The sequence below is a fragment of the Alligator mississippiensis genome, chromosome 5, assembly GCF_030867095.1.
Source record: "Alligator mississippiensis isolate rAllMis1 chromosome 5, rAllMis1, whole genome shotgun sequence".
Classification (NCBI taxonomy): domain Eukaryota; kingdom Metazoa; phylum Chordata; order Crocodylia; family Alligatoridae; genus Alligator; species Alligator mississippiensis.
This window is the reverse complement of record NC_081828.1, coordinates 117,357,410-117,374,077: the sequence shown is the minus strand read 5'-3', so window position 1 is coordinate 117,374,077 and position 16,668 is coordinate 117,357,410. Positions and strand designations below refer to the sequence as shown.

The following is a 16,668-nucleotide window of genomic DNA, read 5'->3' as shown; positions in this document are numbered from 1 at the left end:
TTGTGTCACTACACCACATTTGACCATTTTGTTACACATGCTTGTGCCCGTTTATTGTACTTCTCGTTTAGTGAACTGTATCCTGGCTGCCTATGTGGGAACTTGTGTTAGGACATACGATCATAATCAGTTTTCATTTCTCTGAGCTTCTTCCAGTTGTCTCTTTGGTCTGTTGTGTGTCTAATCCATTTAGCATGCTTGTGTTAAATTATCATTCTGGCTTATCTCTGTCTAGGGATTAGCATCTTCATGTTGTTGGTAAATTGAAACTGGACTCAAAGAGCAACTTAAAATAATTGTTTAGGTGCAGCTGCTGGATTGTAGAAGCATTGGTGATGTGAAGTAGGTCAAAATAAGCAGTCATGGTGATGCAAAATGCCTGATACCCAGGCTGTACTGGAAGGAGGGCTAACTCTAAGTCAGCCAGTGGTGCCCAGATGATGGGTGGAAGTCTGTGGTGAGGAGATATAGATGGGGTTCCTGCAAAATGAATTCAGATATCTGCTGAGTACGCTCTGACTGTGGCCGTCAAGTCACAATTTATAGTTTCCTTTCTTCACTGAAGACAATGGTGCAATCATTGCTGCCTCTTTCCTCAGGATGATTCTGTCTGGGATGCAGGCATTGGTACAGAAGTTGGCAAGGTCAGTAGCTTAGGGCTTGCATGTTCCCTAAAGTTTGTGCTCCATTGATAAGTTGAGCCAAAAATGGAGCAGGGCAGATTCTCATCTGATGTAAATCACTGCAATTCAATTGTCGGCAATGGAACTATGACGACTTAACTCAGATGAGAATCTGCCCTACTCTTACTAGCTGTTAGAGCACCTAGGATCCACCCTCAAGCTATTTCAAGGGATAAAAAAAATCTTTGTATAACTCAGATAGCTCCAGGGAACCTGTTTTGGTTATGAGAGCTGCTTTGGTCGGCCTTCTGGATTTCCAGGGATGCCCAGAACCTCTTTAACTTTGGATACAATGGCCATATTCTAGGCATGCTGCTTATGCTGGGACTTGCAAAAAAGTGTCTCAATAGGGCATGAGGTGTCTCTTTATTTTCTGTATGGTAGCAAGGACAGTGGGGTGCTGGTCTGAACTATGGCTCATCAGTGCTACAGTAATTCACAGGGATAAATAATAGAGGAATTGTCCCCTGTCTGGATCCAATACTTTTAGAGTTCCTTTGGCCACTCTGTTTCCTGATATGAAGATGCCAGAGCATAGGTGAGGTGATTAAGAGTTTTGTATGCCTTTGGTGTATGAAAGTATGTAACAATTCTTGTAAATATACACTTGTGGTGGCGAAGTGCCCCCACAGGCTCTCGAGGGAGAGAAAGGAGGACCCGCAGACCCCAGACCCCGAGAGCAAGCCCCCAGAGGGGCGTACGTACCTGCTAAAGAGCAGCGGGAGCAGGAGCCGCGTTCGCAGCTGCAGCCACGCGAACTGCCATTACGCCGGCTGTGGCAACAGCTGTTCCCGGCGCAGGGAACAGCTGAGCCAATCCCAGCGGCCGTAGCGGCCGCTGCGGGAAAGTTTAAAAACGCCAGCAGAACAGGGAGAGAGGGGGAGCCGGAGAGAGAGAGTACGGGCGGGCTGCTCGTGCTGTGAGCTCGGGCACGGAGAGGAGAGGACCCAGCCTGCGGGTCTCAAGCAGGCAGCTTAGCAGAGAGCTGTAAGCCTTCTCTGGGAGGCAGAGCAGAAGGCAGACAGAGAGTGCAAGCCGAGGCACTCTCTCAGTCTCCTGAAGCGGCTGACGCTCAGGAGGCAGGGGAGTGCTCTGCTGTTGGTAGGAGAGGGGAGACAGCGGAGGCTCCAAGAGGGAGCTGGAATCAGGGGAATCACCCTGCAGCTCCTCCTAACTCGGAGGAGTATTTCCTGTAAAAGAGGAGAAAGGAGAAATTGCTCCCAGAAGGAGGGAGAACGACTGGGAACCAGAGAACCGGTCTGAGGCCGTCATACGAGGCCTGGAAACATCTTGAATGCATCACCCAGCAGTTGGCGCGTGGACGGGGTGTAGGAGAGGCGGAACCCCATGGACCACCGTGTCAGACGACTGTGAGTAACACCGTCTATTGGGAGGCCCCACCCAGGATAAAGATCTCCACTATAGACCCCTCTTAAGGTATATATTTACATCCAAGTCGTGGCAGGTGAGTTGAGGGGAGGGGCAACACCCCAATAGACCAGGCAGAGCGGGGCGCAGGCTCCACAACACTCATGACTTACAATTGACACAAGTTCTCTACAACAATAAATCTTTTTATGTACTTTAAAAGAAAAGTACATATGGCCACCTAATTCTTGTATATGGAAGCCTACATACAGAACAGAGGTATTTAATCCTTAAATACTTAAAGAGGTTCAAATGAAGTGTTTTGAAATACCTCATATTTAGAACAAAAACTTAAAAAATAATCTATGGCACATCACAGACCTTGACAAATCATCAGTAGCAGTTGCCCTACAACCATATCCCATCAAACTGTGATCCTGATTACTCTTACAAACTGTGCAGTGCCAGGTCACTCAATGGATGGGAGACCACCAGGGGAGCTTTGATTTCTTGAGGAAGAGGCAGATGGTGATTCAGTAGGTGCTGTTTTCATCTCAGAGTCAATATTGACTAATACTTAATCATGCTGCTAAGGGAAAATCGTTGGCTGCAAACTGCCATCTCAAAAATGAGATAGAAAACCAAGATCTTCATGGCCACTTGTAGTCATTAAATATCTTTTGGTACTTTTCTGTTCTTCAGTTAATGAGAAATCTGAGGAGAAATTAATTTTTTTGGAGTGAGCCAGACAAATTTTGAATATTAATGCAGAGAATCTACAGCATAGTATATACAGAATATTACTGTAATGTCCTTTTTTGATAAAACCCTACATACTTGAGCCAGATGAAACAAGAGATACTTCACATATTCTTTGGAGAATAATAAAAATCACTCAGGTGTGTCAAATATTTAGGGCAACTGAAAATATCAGAATAATTTGCCCTTTTGAACCTGCATAAAAAATAAAACTCATTATTGCAAAGTGGGTTTGGGAACATGACACCGCACTAACCCAAATGTTATTATAGCTTCATACAGTGACTGAGGTATGAATAATAGTGTCTCTAAAAAGGGTGCCAATACATAACAACATTACACTTAAATATGAACGAGTTTTGGTGATAGCATTCATTTGAAAGGTGAATTTGGCGTAATTTGTTCATCTTGCCATATCCCAAAAATGGCCTTTCTTACATAATGAAAGGCCATTGGAAAGGCCATAATGGTCCATCTCACCTTATCCTAGAAATGGCCTTTCTGGCATAATGAACGTACCAGGGGATTGGTACATTTACAACCTCTGCCACTGTGTGACACAGGATACTGGGCAAGATGGAACTATGGTCTGATCCAGTAAATGGCAATACTTATATTCTTATCTTGAATTTTTATGTTACTCTGGGTCACTTCAGATAATAAATCCTGTAAGGTCTTCTATGGACAAGACAGAGTGCATAATATACAATAAGGCAGACAAGGTTCCTTGGTGAATTTGATATCTTTTATTAGACCAACCCAAATATACAATAAGTGTGCAAATCTGGTGTCAGGATTTCACTCTTATTGTATGTGCTTTTTGAAGACATATTAATAAAAAATCCTTGTTTTGCCGTTCTCTTATTTGCTTATGTCTTTCTTCTGTTTTGCTCCTCTGCTGTGTTCTTTTACAATGCCTCTATATCTCTCGACCCAAAACTCCCCCAGTCTTTTCTGTCCTGCTGCTGTACCCACCTCACTAACTCTCATTTCTATTGAATTTCTACAATGTTAATTGGTAACCACTTTAACTTGTATTTGGATGCAGAGGAAATAAAGGCAGCTGCTGTGACTTCCTTTCAATGTGATTAAACCTGCAGCCTGCTCACATGATCAAAATAACCTCTTTTTTCCAGTTGTTGGTCCAATTAAAAATGTTTGTGAATGCATCATATTTACTGCAGCATCTTCCACAGCTGCACTTTGCTTCTAGCTATGTATATGCTAAGTGCATTTAATGGAGTTGGTTGATTAAAAGACCTTTGAAGTTGAATACTCAACTTAGCCCTGATTAAAAGGGCTGCCTGTTGAATCATACTTCAGGCCATCTGTCTATATCCTGTCACAAGTCTCACTTTTGTCTCCTGGTTAAATCTTTTTCTTTAGGGAAATATCTGAAACTGCTAAAAGCAATGAAAGATGACCATCAGAAGATGATCTGGGTGCTCATACTTTATGTGATGGTATTCAGACACTTTTTTTGTTGACAATATGTTTGAGAACAATCTTGTGAGACCCTTTGTGTCACCTTTGACCAGCAATATGAGTAACATTTCCTTTTATGTTACTGGATGGCTTTATAATTAAAATACAGGAATGAGAGTCAAGAAGCCTCCTTTATAATTGGCTTGGTTACAGTTATCCTAATGTGACGCTGGAAAAAAGCCACTTAAACTCTCTGTGCCTCTGTTATCTAATCTGTGCAGTGTGGATAAATCTTTGTGTACTTTCCCTGTCCTTTCTTTAAGTTAGCTTGCTTCACAATGTTGTTGTGAGAATTCCTGTATTTATGACTAGAGAGTACTTGGAGCTCCTTCAATACGAACTGACAGAGCAAGATTTCCAAATGAAATGGAATTTGTCATTGTGCAGTGAAACGTCTGATTGTTTTATAGTGGGTAGTTTATCTTCCCCAGAAAACTGGGAATGGGCTTTAAACTGATACGCATTTCTCAACAATCAATAAAGAATATTATGAAGTGTAGCTTCTTAAAACTCCACAGGGAATTCAGTTACTAATATGTTTAAGCCTTCTTGGCTTGAACTAGCCTGGAAAAATAAGTATTGTATTTCCAAGAGGAAGACAACTCTTAGGCTTTACAAATGGAGCTCAAAACCTTATGTCAGGGTATAATCCAAGCATCTTGATATACCAGGGACTCCTGTTTCTTAGAATTCTAGTTAATTTTCATTCATAAGTAACTTGTATGCAAAGAATCTTGCTCTTGACCATGACAGAAGATTATTGCTTAGCAGGGACTACATACTTTTCATAGACATTTGAATAAAACAGTTCTTATAGAATGGACTAGAAAAGTATTAATGAAGGCAGAATTTGGATCTACATTATTTCCTGCAGAGTACACCCCACTCAATGGGCCTATAAAAGGTGTAAATGGGGATCTGAAGGTACTTACTTGGAAAATGACTCATGTAGCTCCAGTGGATAGGTCTGCAGCACAAAGTTTTGCCTGCAGAGTGTGAAAAAAATCATGCTCCCTCCTTTCTCCCAAAACTATGTTGACATGTCAGCAAACCCCCTGGTATGGATGGACACAGCTAAACTGACAAAACAGTGTTCCTGCTTCCTTGGATTATGTTGTTCAGTGAGATGGTATTGGCAGAAAATTTCAATCCATTGGCATATTCTGTCTCTCCACTAGGGAGTTTTGCCAGCATAGCACTAGGGCAGCAAAGGCTCTATAGCATAGATAAATCTTTACAGAGCCTGTGTGATTTATATAAATTAAAAGATATATATGTTCTTTTTTGAGTAAATGGTAACCATGATTAAGGTGGGGTGGGCACTTGGAATGTGCTGTTGACTCATTAATTTGGTCAAGACTATGTCTTGTTTCTAGCAGTACTCCCATTTTAATCATGTTGGAATAAAGTCATAACTTCTAATAAATCCTAATCAATCCCCTATTCTTTTTTTCCTAGTTAATCATCTAATGACACTTGGATTAGGAGGTGAGTTGTTCTTTTGTTTCTAAATATGAAACAGATATTACGGTTTTGTTAACAGTATTTCTTTAGAAACACACGCTCATATATGTTAGGTCAGTCAGTCAGTTGACTTCTATACATTTTGGTCCAATGGCAGTTTGCTTTACATGAGGAACTGTTATTTTTCAACAATCCAGTCTCTAATGAGTCTAAATAGTCTAGCTATGGTAAAACTTTTAGATATATCTTTAGTTCCCATTTGTGAAAGAAGATGCAGCATGAGAAGAATTGAATACTCTGACTGAAACTTGTGCTTGATCAGATGTTTTTATGGGAAATATCTTATACATTTAGATACCTGTTCATCTGATTCTACAGTATCTAATTCTGTAGTATATTTGCTATTTTGTAAGATGTTGAAAAATATTACAGCCCTGAACACAGCCTGCTAAAAATGCCCAGTGCATGAAAACCAAACCAAAGTGTACTTAGTAGGAGTCTAAGAAAATCTCTAGGATTTGTATTGCGCACCGAAGAACAAACTTTTATTTGATCACACCAAAAGAGGAATTATATTTCACGTTAGAGTCCTTAGTGGAGAATACCCTGCTTCTAACATTGACATTTAGTCCTATACACATGCAGATTAATCAAGTCTTCTGGTGCGTGGTAATTACTGAGCTCCAGTAAACTCCAGTGTCATATGTATCAGCGCCCCCTTGCTGAAAAATGGCAGTGGGGATATTGTAAAGATATTGTTTCAGTCAATGATGTCCCTGTCGGACACAGCATCTAAGACTAATACAGGTTTTTGTTGAAAAAAAGACTTTGACTTGGTGGTATAACCTTCTTAGTGAGAGACTCAGGCTGTTAGCATTTGCTGTTGTTATAGCAACTAAACCTGAAGTCACTTGTAGATGCTGGAGGAAGATATTTTCATAAAGGGGAGCAGGAATTAAGAATCTCCAATACAATACACTATTTATCTCTTGCAAGTCTCCTGCAGCAGTGACAGGACCATGGGCAACTGGTGTAGCATGTGCCCACCAGTGACCGGTCAGTGACCAGGGGGCGGGTCCCCCCATGGCCAATCGTTGACTGGGGGGGAGTACCCCACAGAGCAAAACTTACCAACCAGCGAGCGGCACACTGCTCCCACAAGTGGCCATGGTGTTCTTGGAAGTGGCTGTGGTGCTTTCAGAAGCGGCCACGGCCTACATCCGGTGCTTGCATTCCCTGGCCGGTGCTTGCAGGGGAGCACTGGTGCTCCGACCTAGGGAGTCTGGCCTGAAAGGGGGTACACTGGTGCTCTCAGGGGGTGTATGTGCACCCCCATGCACCCCTTATGCATTGCCACTGGACAGGACATTTCCAAGACACAAGCAAATAAGAGAAAGAAAGTAAAGGCCCCTATTCAAATTTCTGTGAGAGTCTTCCACTTCCTAAAGACCAGGTTCTACTATGTGTTCTTTTCCAGGATGAAAGTAGGGTAGTTCAGTCATTTCTACCTGACTTTCCTCCTAGAATTTGCTCCTTTTTCCTTTCTTCCAAATTTCAAGAGTAAAGTTGATTGAAACATTTTGATGATGCACTTTTTTGAATTAAAATTGCAGTTTTATGAAAATAGAAACTTTTCCCAAGAATATAACTTTCAATTGGAAAAAGTAAAAACAATAAAAAATTTAAATAATTTTGACTTTCTCATTCTGATTAATTTAATTTTGTTATATATGTTAAATCTCTGTAAACATAGTATTAAGATATTTCAATATTATAAATAATATAGTTTTAATGTCATACAAAATTTGAAAAAATGAAAAACTTAAACCAAAACACATTTAATCTTGTCCAAATAGGATGTCTTAACAGTATCAAAGTGAAATATTTCAATTATCCTGAACAGACAGTTTTCAGAATTTTTGTTCTATAGGAACTTTGAAATATTAACTTAATTTTTCAATTCAGCATGAAAACAAATTTTGAAATATCAGAATTGTCCATGGAGATCCTATTTTATGACCAGCTGTTCTTTTGGTATTCTATAAGCCCAAAAGAAAGTCAATTATAATAGATTGTTAAAAAATTTCACTCCTGACGAGCGTGGACCTAAAAAGTTGTAGGAACTGCTAAAAATAACGCAAGGGGAAAGTGCAGATGCTTTGTAGATGAAATAAACAAATATTCATGCTATTAAACTGTTTGATTGAACCTACATATTTTTAGCAAGCAATGTCTATTAAACTTGAAAACTTCTTTCTAACCTACATTATACCCCAAAACAGTATATGTCCTATAATTCCATTTTGCCTTATGGCATAGAATCATGTTATGATTGTAAATGCAGTTGGATAGGTTCCTATATGCTGGACTGTAAAAACCAATGTTTTATGCAGCAGTATGGCTCAGTTGGCCACAGAAAGACACGCACAAATTCAAATCCTGTTCCAGGAGTTGGACTTACACTCAGTATTGATCCTGCACTTGTTAATTGCTATTTAGTATTTTATATGTAATAATTGCTAATAGCTGTGCACAGGTGGGTGGTGAAGGAACAGTATTGTGCTATTTAGAGGTTTAGTCATTTCAAATCAACAATCCATTTCTAACAGCCATTGGAACTTGCAGCCCACATGCTGCTTTTCTAAGAGCACGGTTCTGGACAAAACTCTTCCCTTCAGGAAAAGAAATATGCTACGTTTTAAGGTTTTGCATTAATTAATTGTGAGCGTAAGCCTTTTTCCTTTGTCTGCCAGTCACTGTATTATTGATAAAATAGAGAGGGAGGACAATCTGGTGGATAAGCCAACAGGGCTGATAATCAAAGTACTTCATTTCTGTTCCTGGTTCTACCTGGGGCAATTTATAATAGTCCAATTTGGCTACAGTGCAAGTGGTTCCCAATGCCATTAACTACAATGAGAATACTTGTACCTGGTGTGAACTTAGTTTGAAGGATTCTTTTTTTGCTTCATTTTTCTTATGGGATAGATAACAGAGCTCAGTGGTATTGTGAAGCTAAATTCATTAAAATCTGTCAAGTCCTTTATGATGACTGAGGAGAAAAGGGTTTATGCTAAAAGTGCAAAATATGATTTATTAATTGTACTGTGCAGTAAACATGCTCGTATTTCTTCCTCCTTCAAGGTTCTCAGATTAAAAGTGCTCTTTGATTTGTTTTAGGTGCACGACATCAAGCAATTGTTTGCAATGAATCTCTCATGTTAGAAAAGTTGCCTACCTGTGGAAAATCATTTGAAGAAATGATGAAGAAAGTAGACTCCAAAAAATGGTGCAACCTAACAGAATTTATCATGTAAGCTTCATGGTTTGATTTGTAATACTTTCTGATCATTTAAAGATGTTGCTTTTTAAAAAAGTCCGTAGAACCAAGTGTCAAGCTGTTAAGGATGTGATGGTTCCCCAAACTAGGATGAATTTGAATACAAATGTATTTGTTTTGCTATCATACAGAATTTGGCAGGAGTATTGAGGTACACCTTCCACTGAAGTCAATGTGAAATACATGCAGCGCTTTGAACATAATGGGAGTTTTACTTGAGTAAAAACTGCATGATTTTTCCCCTAATTATTACAGCAATAAAAAAATCTGAATAATAGCTTCACAAACCAGCAGCTCCATTACCACTTCCATCTGTTACAATCTGCATCAAGCTGCCCTCTGTGGCAATAGAAAATTTATGTTCATTACTCATTGGAATGTACTATATGGCATCTCATGAAAGTAAATTTTACCACACCCCTGGTCCGTATAAAACATTTGTATTCTATATACATTTTTTAATGCTGAAATCCCATATACTTGCTCCCTCCTGGCATAGGGGTAGATATTGGAGTTAAGCTCTCTGTTTGTGGTAGCAAGTTGCTACACTGCCTCAGGGGCAGAATAAGCAACAGATTGTGATTCACATTCACAATCTGCCTCCCACAATCTACCTGAGGGGTTTGGGTGGAAATATACCCTGAACTAGCTGCTATCTGAGGCAGCATATGTTAGTGAATAGTTGGCACATGCCTGAGGAGGAGTGTGTGCCAAAGCTGTTTTGAGCTGTATAAACATAGAATGGAGCACAGTCCATGACTGATGGAGCTCATACTATATAGCATATTAATGGAGGTTGATCAATAAACTCATGAGCACTAACTGATACTTCACATATGAGAACCGCTTTATATTTAATTCAGGATTCAGGCAATGTTATTACTTTTCCCCCTTAAAGAATGTACATAATGAGAACCTTTGATAAAACTCTTTTGTTTTCTGTATTCACAGCTATCATTTTTTTCTGCCCATTTATTTGTATTCCAGGAAGGCTACAGTAACATTTTTGCCAGGAGAGCTTAAAAAAAATATGCCTCTTGTTACTTAGTTAAATAATCTGTTCTAAAAACAAGGCAATCTATAGTATTTCAATTATTACAATTTGTTTTGATATCCAGACTAGCATGAAAAGCTTAATGCTACCTGTTTTTTATGTACAACTGATTAAAATGCTATGAGATTGACAGTATGTGGGCACTATCATTCTTCCCTTATTTGTCTCCCTTTTAGTAGCTATTACAAGCAGATAAAATCTCTCTTTAAAGTCTCACTTCAAACTCTGCCCTGGAGGAAATCATTAGGGCTCATTTCATTAGTGCCATTAGCTTTAGTGGAACAGCTTCCTATTCAGAGTATCTGTATTTGAATCTAGTGTTTTGTGGCTTTCCAAAGTGCTGAATATATGCAATGCCAGATAAAGAAAGGTGGGAACTTCAGGTGTTTAGTATTTCTGAAAACTTAACTCAAGTGAATTAACTCCAGCAAAATAAAAACCAAAAGAGAAGAGAGCATTTTTCTAGATCTGAATTCAGGGTAGGTCCCTACCTCCCTCCTCCTCCAGTTTAAGTTCCTCTTCCTACTACTTCATTTCCTTCACTGGCACTTTCTCTTCTGCAATAGCTTCTAGTCATCCCCCTACAGCTTGGGCAAGACATCTTCGGGGCTTGAGTTCTCTCCCCTGCCTGTCTTGTTGCCAGCAGACACATGAGATGATAAAACATAACATCATCTTTTTTATGGTGTCAGCTCTTCAAGTGACATGCTGAGGTTTCCTTGGCACTTGCATTCTCCTGCCTGCTGTTACTCCAAAGTCAGGTAAAATCTCACGCAATTTGGCAACAGATTAACAATCCTGTATTAATCCTTCAATTTATATGTTTATGATCATTCTAAAAATCATTTTTAATATGTAGTTGTTTTAAAACTCTTAGGGTATAGGTTAACCCAGTGATGGGAATTACAAGGGATGTAACGCACCCACCCTATATTTTAGCCTCTTCTTTTTGTCACCATAGGCTCACTGCCGTCACAACTTGGTTCCATCCATTTTTTTTCCTAATAAGAGTAGCACAAGTGTTTTAAGATTGAATCCAGATGGCTGAATTGTCAGAGGAAAGCAGAGCAAGAATCTCTTTTCTCCAGGCATTGGGATGGCTAAATATGGTTCCATGGAGTTAAATTCCTTCTGTTACCTGTGTTGTCCCCAAAGGACAAAGCTGTTCCCTAGTTAAAATTAAGTGAAAGTCCAGGGGTGCTTCATCACCTGGAGTAGCATGCATACTGCAACATGTTTCCTTTATAACAGGCATTTTCACAGAAGTAGATCTTCTCACCCCTCTCCTCCTCTGCTCCCCCTCTGCTATCCACACTTTTTCCTGTGTGTAGATGTAAGGCATCATACAAAGCTGGGCTCTACTCTAAGCAAGGAAGGTGCACCTTCCCTCTTAGCACTCCTTTAATTCAGTCTTGCCTCCTAACTTACTCACCATTGGTGCAGCAAAACCTCTCATTCGAAACTCTTTGGTGATGACTTTATTCATCTTTTAAAGGTTAACCTTGCCTTTCTAATCCCAAAGGCGTGTCAGATTTGGACTGCTCCAATTTCACTGCATTTCAGATGGTTCAGAAACTGACCTGCCACTTGAAGAGGATGTATCGTCACAGCAATAGCTTTCTTCTTGAAGTGATAAGTGATGACTAAGTGATAGATCTCTCTATACAATGGATCTGAGAGTCTGAAGCATGCTATACTCTGAAAAATTTCTAAGGGTTTCACTTCCCGCCTCTAAATTATTTAGCATAAGTCTGAAACTGCATGCTAAAATATTGAGGCAAAAAATGAGCTCTTACTTGTCACAGAATGATGTCTGCTCATCTGATTGGAGACTTGAAAATAATGGGGTAGGGGAGAATAAATATTTCTCACTTTGTTTTATTCTCAGAAAAGCTGATACCGTGGAACTCTTTAAGTGTTCTTTAGCTAAGGAAAGCAAAACTCACTGATGTGCTAGAGAAAGCTGTCTTAGTGCATGAACATAGGAAAAAGAAGGCAACAGAAGGAACTGGGATTTGAATTTTACTATAAATAGTCAGGAAGATGAGAGACAGAGAAAGTACAGTGAAAGACTTGTCTCATTCCAAGACAAGCTGTGGAGAATGTACCCTCATGGTATAACTGGTTGTCTGAGTTTCAGGTTCTATTAAATAAATGTTGAAAAGGTTTGATAGTGAAGAGTTGGGCATATCTGTATCAGAGATCTGTGAGCATTACAACATCAGTATCGAGAAACTAGCAAATTGCCTGTCAAGAATGATGGGGTTGGGGGGACCGAGCACTGCCATCCCATGCCACTGCTGCTGCCTCCCAAGGGGGGGGGGGCGGGGTGAAGCTTGCCCTGCTGTCCCCTTCATCCCCCTCCGCCAGCACCCCACGTCACTGCTGCTGCCTTGCAGGAGCAGGGCAGGGAAGCTTTCCCTGCCATCACCTCTGTCCCCCATCCTGTGTCACTGCCATCTTTTGCCCCCCTGCTCCATCCCCTCCATCCCCGCCATCATGGCGGCGCTCCACAGAGCACTCTATGTAGAGCACTCTGATTGGTTATTTCAGTAAGCATTCTGATTGGCTGCCAAAACAACCAATCAGAGTTTTCCAAGAGTGTTATGGACAGACAGACAGACAAAACCCTTTATATATATATAAAGAATTAGCTTAGGGCTTGCCAGATTCCCTGTACGGACACACTCCATATAGCGCTTTGGAAGCACAGTATCTACCTCACCTAAATACACTCTTAGTGCACAGTAAGAATGGCCACATAGGGAGGTTGCGCAAGGAAGTTGGTGTCTAGATTGCAGGAGAATGTCATTCTTACTGGTAACATTCTGCTTGGTCATTTTGAGCTACGACACATTCTGATTAATTGAGTCTGCTCTGATTAATCAAGTCTACTGGAGCGTTCTAATCAGAATGCTCCAGCATGCTACAGTGTCTTGTGTATTCAGCGACCCCATGTTTCAAAATGATTGTGGGGATGATTTTTTAGTTAAAGCACCCCCGCCACCATTTTGAAATGCAGGATGCTGAATACATGAGACGCCCAAATTGTCAAGCACTGTAGTTAAAGAGACACTATTAGTATAGATAATGGACTTCTATGAGGAGAGGGATTTGTTTTACTTTTTATTTTAATTTATGCACCAATAAAAATTGGCATTTTGATTTAGGCTGATTAAAAATATCTTGGAATTGAGATAATGAAGAGGAGTTTAACATTTTGCAGACATTTTAAGTTTAAGGATGCATTGTTATCCTACAAAGAGAAACAAATTTAATGTGAAATTCTTGTCTCTCATCCACTTGGGAGGACCTATTCCCTTTTCCAGTATTTCTTTCTCCAGAGAGTGGTAGATATTTTGTAGAAAGCCACTGGATAAAAGTGTTTTATACAATGGAATATAGTTTGGGAATCTAGAACCTGCCACCATTGTTGAAAAGCTATTAAAATACAATGTAATTTGTAAGTTGTGGAGCAAAAAGTGAATGTGTTGAACTCAGGGCTGTCCAACTGTGGTCTATGAGGGGTTCATATGCAGCTGGGCTCCCACCCAGCTGTTGCTCCCTCTGTGATTTTGGCTGCTGCTGCAGCTGGGGTCTCTAGCCCCCCCCATCTCTCCTTCAATATTTGCTTTGTATTCCTGCCTCAGGGGATGGTGCAGCAAAGCCCAAGAGGAATGGAGACCCCATAGATCAGTGCAGTGAAGGAGCTGATGTGAGGGCTGCCTGCATGCACAGTGTTAGAGGGGCTGTCTGCATGTGTAATGCAGCAGGGATGGGGAGTGTGGCCCAGGGGATTCTGTTGCTTTCACTAACATTGCCCCTAGGGTATGTGGCCCCTTGGTACTTAGAAGTTGGACAGCCCTGTTTTGACTCATCAAGACATTCCCCCCCCCCTTAAATAGAGCATTGTTATTTTCCCTCTTTTGTACGATATGCATTACATATGTTACAATTTGATGAACATAAGAATATGAGAAGCACCATACTGGGTCAGATCAATGGTGGAAGTGGATGCCTTCAGCTGATCTAAGGGATGAGGTGCAGTTGTAACCCCGCTTTGATTCCTACTCTACTCAAACTTTAAAACCAACTGCCTGGGATAGGTAGGGACATTTCTATTCAGGCAGCATTGAGGGAGTCAATTAACTTCATGGCTCATTAACATTCCCTGATTCTTGCTTATTTCTATCCACTCCACAGGTGTTAACAACTCACTATCCTTGTTAAAGATTTGTTATGCCACTACTCGAACTATCCTTTCTCTTGTAATTTTGCTTTCTGTTAGTCATTTCTGGTAATGTCTGTCTTCTATTTCATAGCTGAGCCAACTGTTCTTAGCTGTAGCTAAAAACCTTACCTCAGGTCTGATAATATTAACTCAGATTTAGAAATGACTGACAGTGAAGTATTAGACGCAGTGTTAAGATACTCAAGAAATCTAGATTTTTGTTTTGTGAATCTGAATGAGATGTACGTTTAACTAAAATGACTGCAGGAATAATACCACAATATCTTTTGACTATTTTGATTATGTTTGCCTAGTTTGTTTTGTTTTTTTAAACTTTATGTATAATCTAGCAAAGTCATGCCCATTCCAATAGTTACATCTGTTTTTGTTCTGATTGTAAACTGAATAATATGGTGCTAGCCCTGTACCATATTAGTAAAGCTTCTAGTTTCTCTTTAACTGGAGAAAAATGTATCATGTTATATATAATGATGTGCCATACATTATGCACCCCCTTTTCAAACTCCTGGATCCACCCAGGTTGGATGCTATAGAGCAGGGGTTGTCAACTCGGGACACGCACACCCCCAGGGGTACTTAGAAAGGTTTTGGGGTATGTGTGGGTGGGTGGGGATGGAGCACGCCCCAGGGCATGGCGGAGGCATCTCCCCTGGTGCGTTTGCCTCTTACCTGGGGGAGGGGTGCACTTGGCAGTGTTGGCTCCACATGGTACATTGCAGCGCTTCCCCACCTCCCTCAGCCAATAGCCAGCAGTGGGTGGTGGCAGCAGCAGTGGCCGCTGCATGTAAGCTGTCCCCCTGTTTGGCTCCCCCTTTCCAGTGCCACCACTAGTGTACTAGTGTGCCTCCAGATCTGTGGGTGGGGTGGGCTGGGGTTGGGGCTGTGCCAGGCTGCTCTTGGCAGGGGGAGGGGGGGACTGGGCTGTGCTGCGCTGCACCTGGGGCAGGTGCTGGTGGCACTGGGAGAGAGGTTGGAGGGGCTATGGCAAATTCTAGAGTGCCTGCAGCCCCTCCAATAGCCCCCTGCCAGCGCCACCACCACTGCCTGGTCCAACCCCCTGCCAAAAAGAGCCTGGTGCTGCCTTGGGCCCAGCCCACCCCACACACAGATCTGGGGGCATGCAACACTCCCATGCCCTCCCGGGGTGCGTGTGGCTGTCCCAGGCTCCACCCACCCCCATGCTCTCCCGGGGTGCACGTGGCTGTCCCAGGCTCCACCGAGCTATGCAGTGCCTGCCCCTGCCTCTTCCCCTGCTCCACCACTTCCTCACCATGGGGGCTTATGGGAATGGGGATACGGGGAGGGGATGACTGCAGCCACTCCAGAATTTGTCATAGCCCCCTGCCTTTCAGTGCTGTCTTGGCCGCAGGCTGCATCCTGCCCCGCCCCATGCAGATCCAGGGGCACAACTCCCGTGCCCTCCTGGGGGTGCATGTAGCAGCAGGAGCTGCCCCACCGCATGGATCAGACCCACGCCCTGCCCCCTGCCCCAGCTGTACTTCCTCCCCCACCACTGGGGCAGCCTGCCCCAGCCCACATGCACATCTAGGGGCACATGCCCCCCATGCCCTCCTGAGGTGCCCCCTGGATGAACTACTCATGACTCTGTCTCACACCCTGCCCTGCCCCGGCTGTGCAGTGCCTGCCTCAGTCCCACTCCTTCACACAGTACAGGGGCCTCAATCAGACCTCCCCCTCTTAAAAACAAGAAAAAAATATAATGGGGTACAGGAGCTGAAACTTTGAGTCAGAAAGGGTACACCCATTAAAAAAGATGGAAAATCCCTGCTATAGAGGGAAAACATTGAACTGGATATCTCTAGACTTATTTCTTCACTATTTATTATTCTGCCTATTATCCACAATTATGGGTTTAGAGATGCTACAGGAAACATCTCCAGCTATTCTGTTCAATGGCCATTAACAGATGCATCATCCATGAATTTATCCTATCTCATTTTGAACCTGGCTGTGTTATCTGCCTCCACCACCTCCTGTGGCAACAAATTCCACAAGTTAACTATGAGTTGCTTAAAAGAATACTTTTGCTTGTTAGGTTTAAATCTGTCACTTACAAACTTCAGCAGATGCCCCCTAGTTCTAGTATTCTGGGATTTGGTGAATAAAAGTCCCTATTCTCTTGGTCCACAACCTTCATGATTTTGTAGACCTCTGTCATTTCCATTGTCCTCAGTCTTCTCCTTTCCAAACTGAAGAGTCCTAGCTTTTTTTTAGTCTCTCCTGGTATGGCAACTGCTGCAGG

At 41.8% G+C, this 16,668-nt stretch overlaps 1 protein-coding gene across 1 annotated transcript in view; it reads left to right on the top strand.

Moving 5' to 3' along the window:
• Window positions 1-16,668, top strand: part of RAMP3 (receptor activity modifying protein 3) — a 93,783-nt gene that overhangs the window by 26,991 nt on the left and 50,124 nt on the right. The window contains exons 2-3 of the mRNA XM_014597402.3: window positions 5,754-5,783; window positions 8,940-9,072. Coding sequence (XP_014452888.1) covers window positions 5,754-5,783; window positions 8,940-9,072 — 163 coding nt within the window. The remainder of the gene's footprint in view (window positions 1-5,753; window positions 5,784-8,939; window positions 9,073-16,668) is intronic.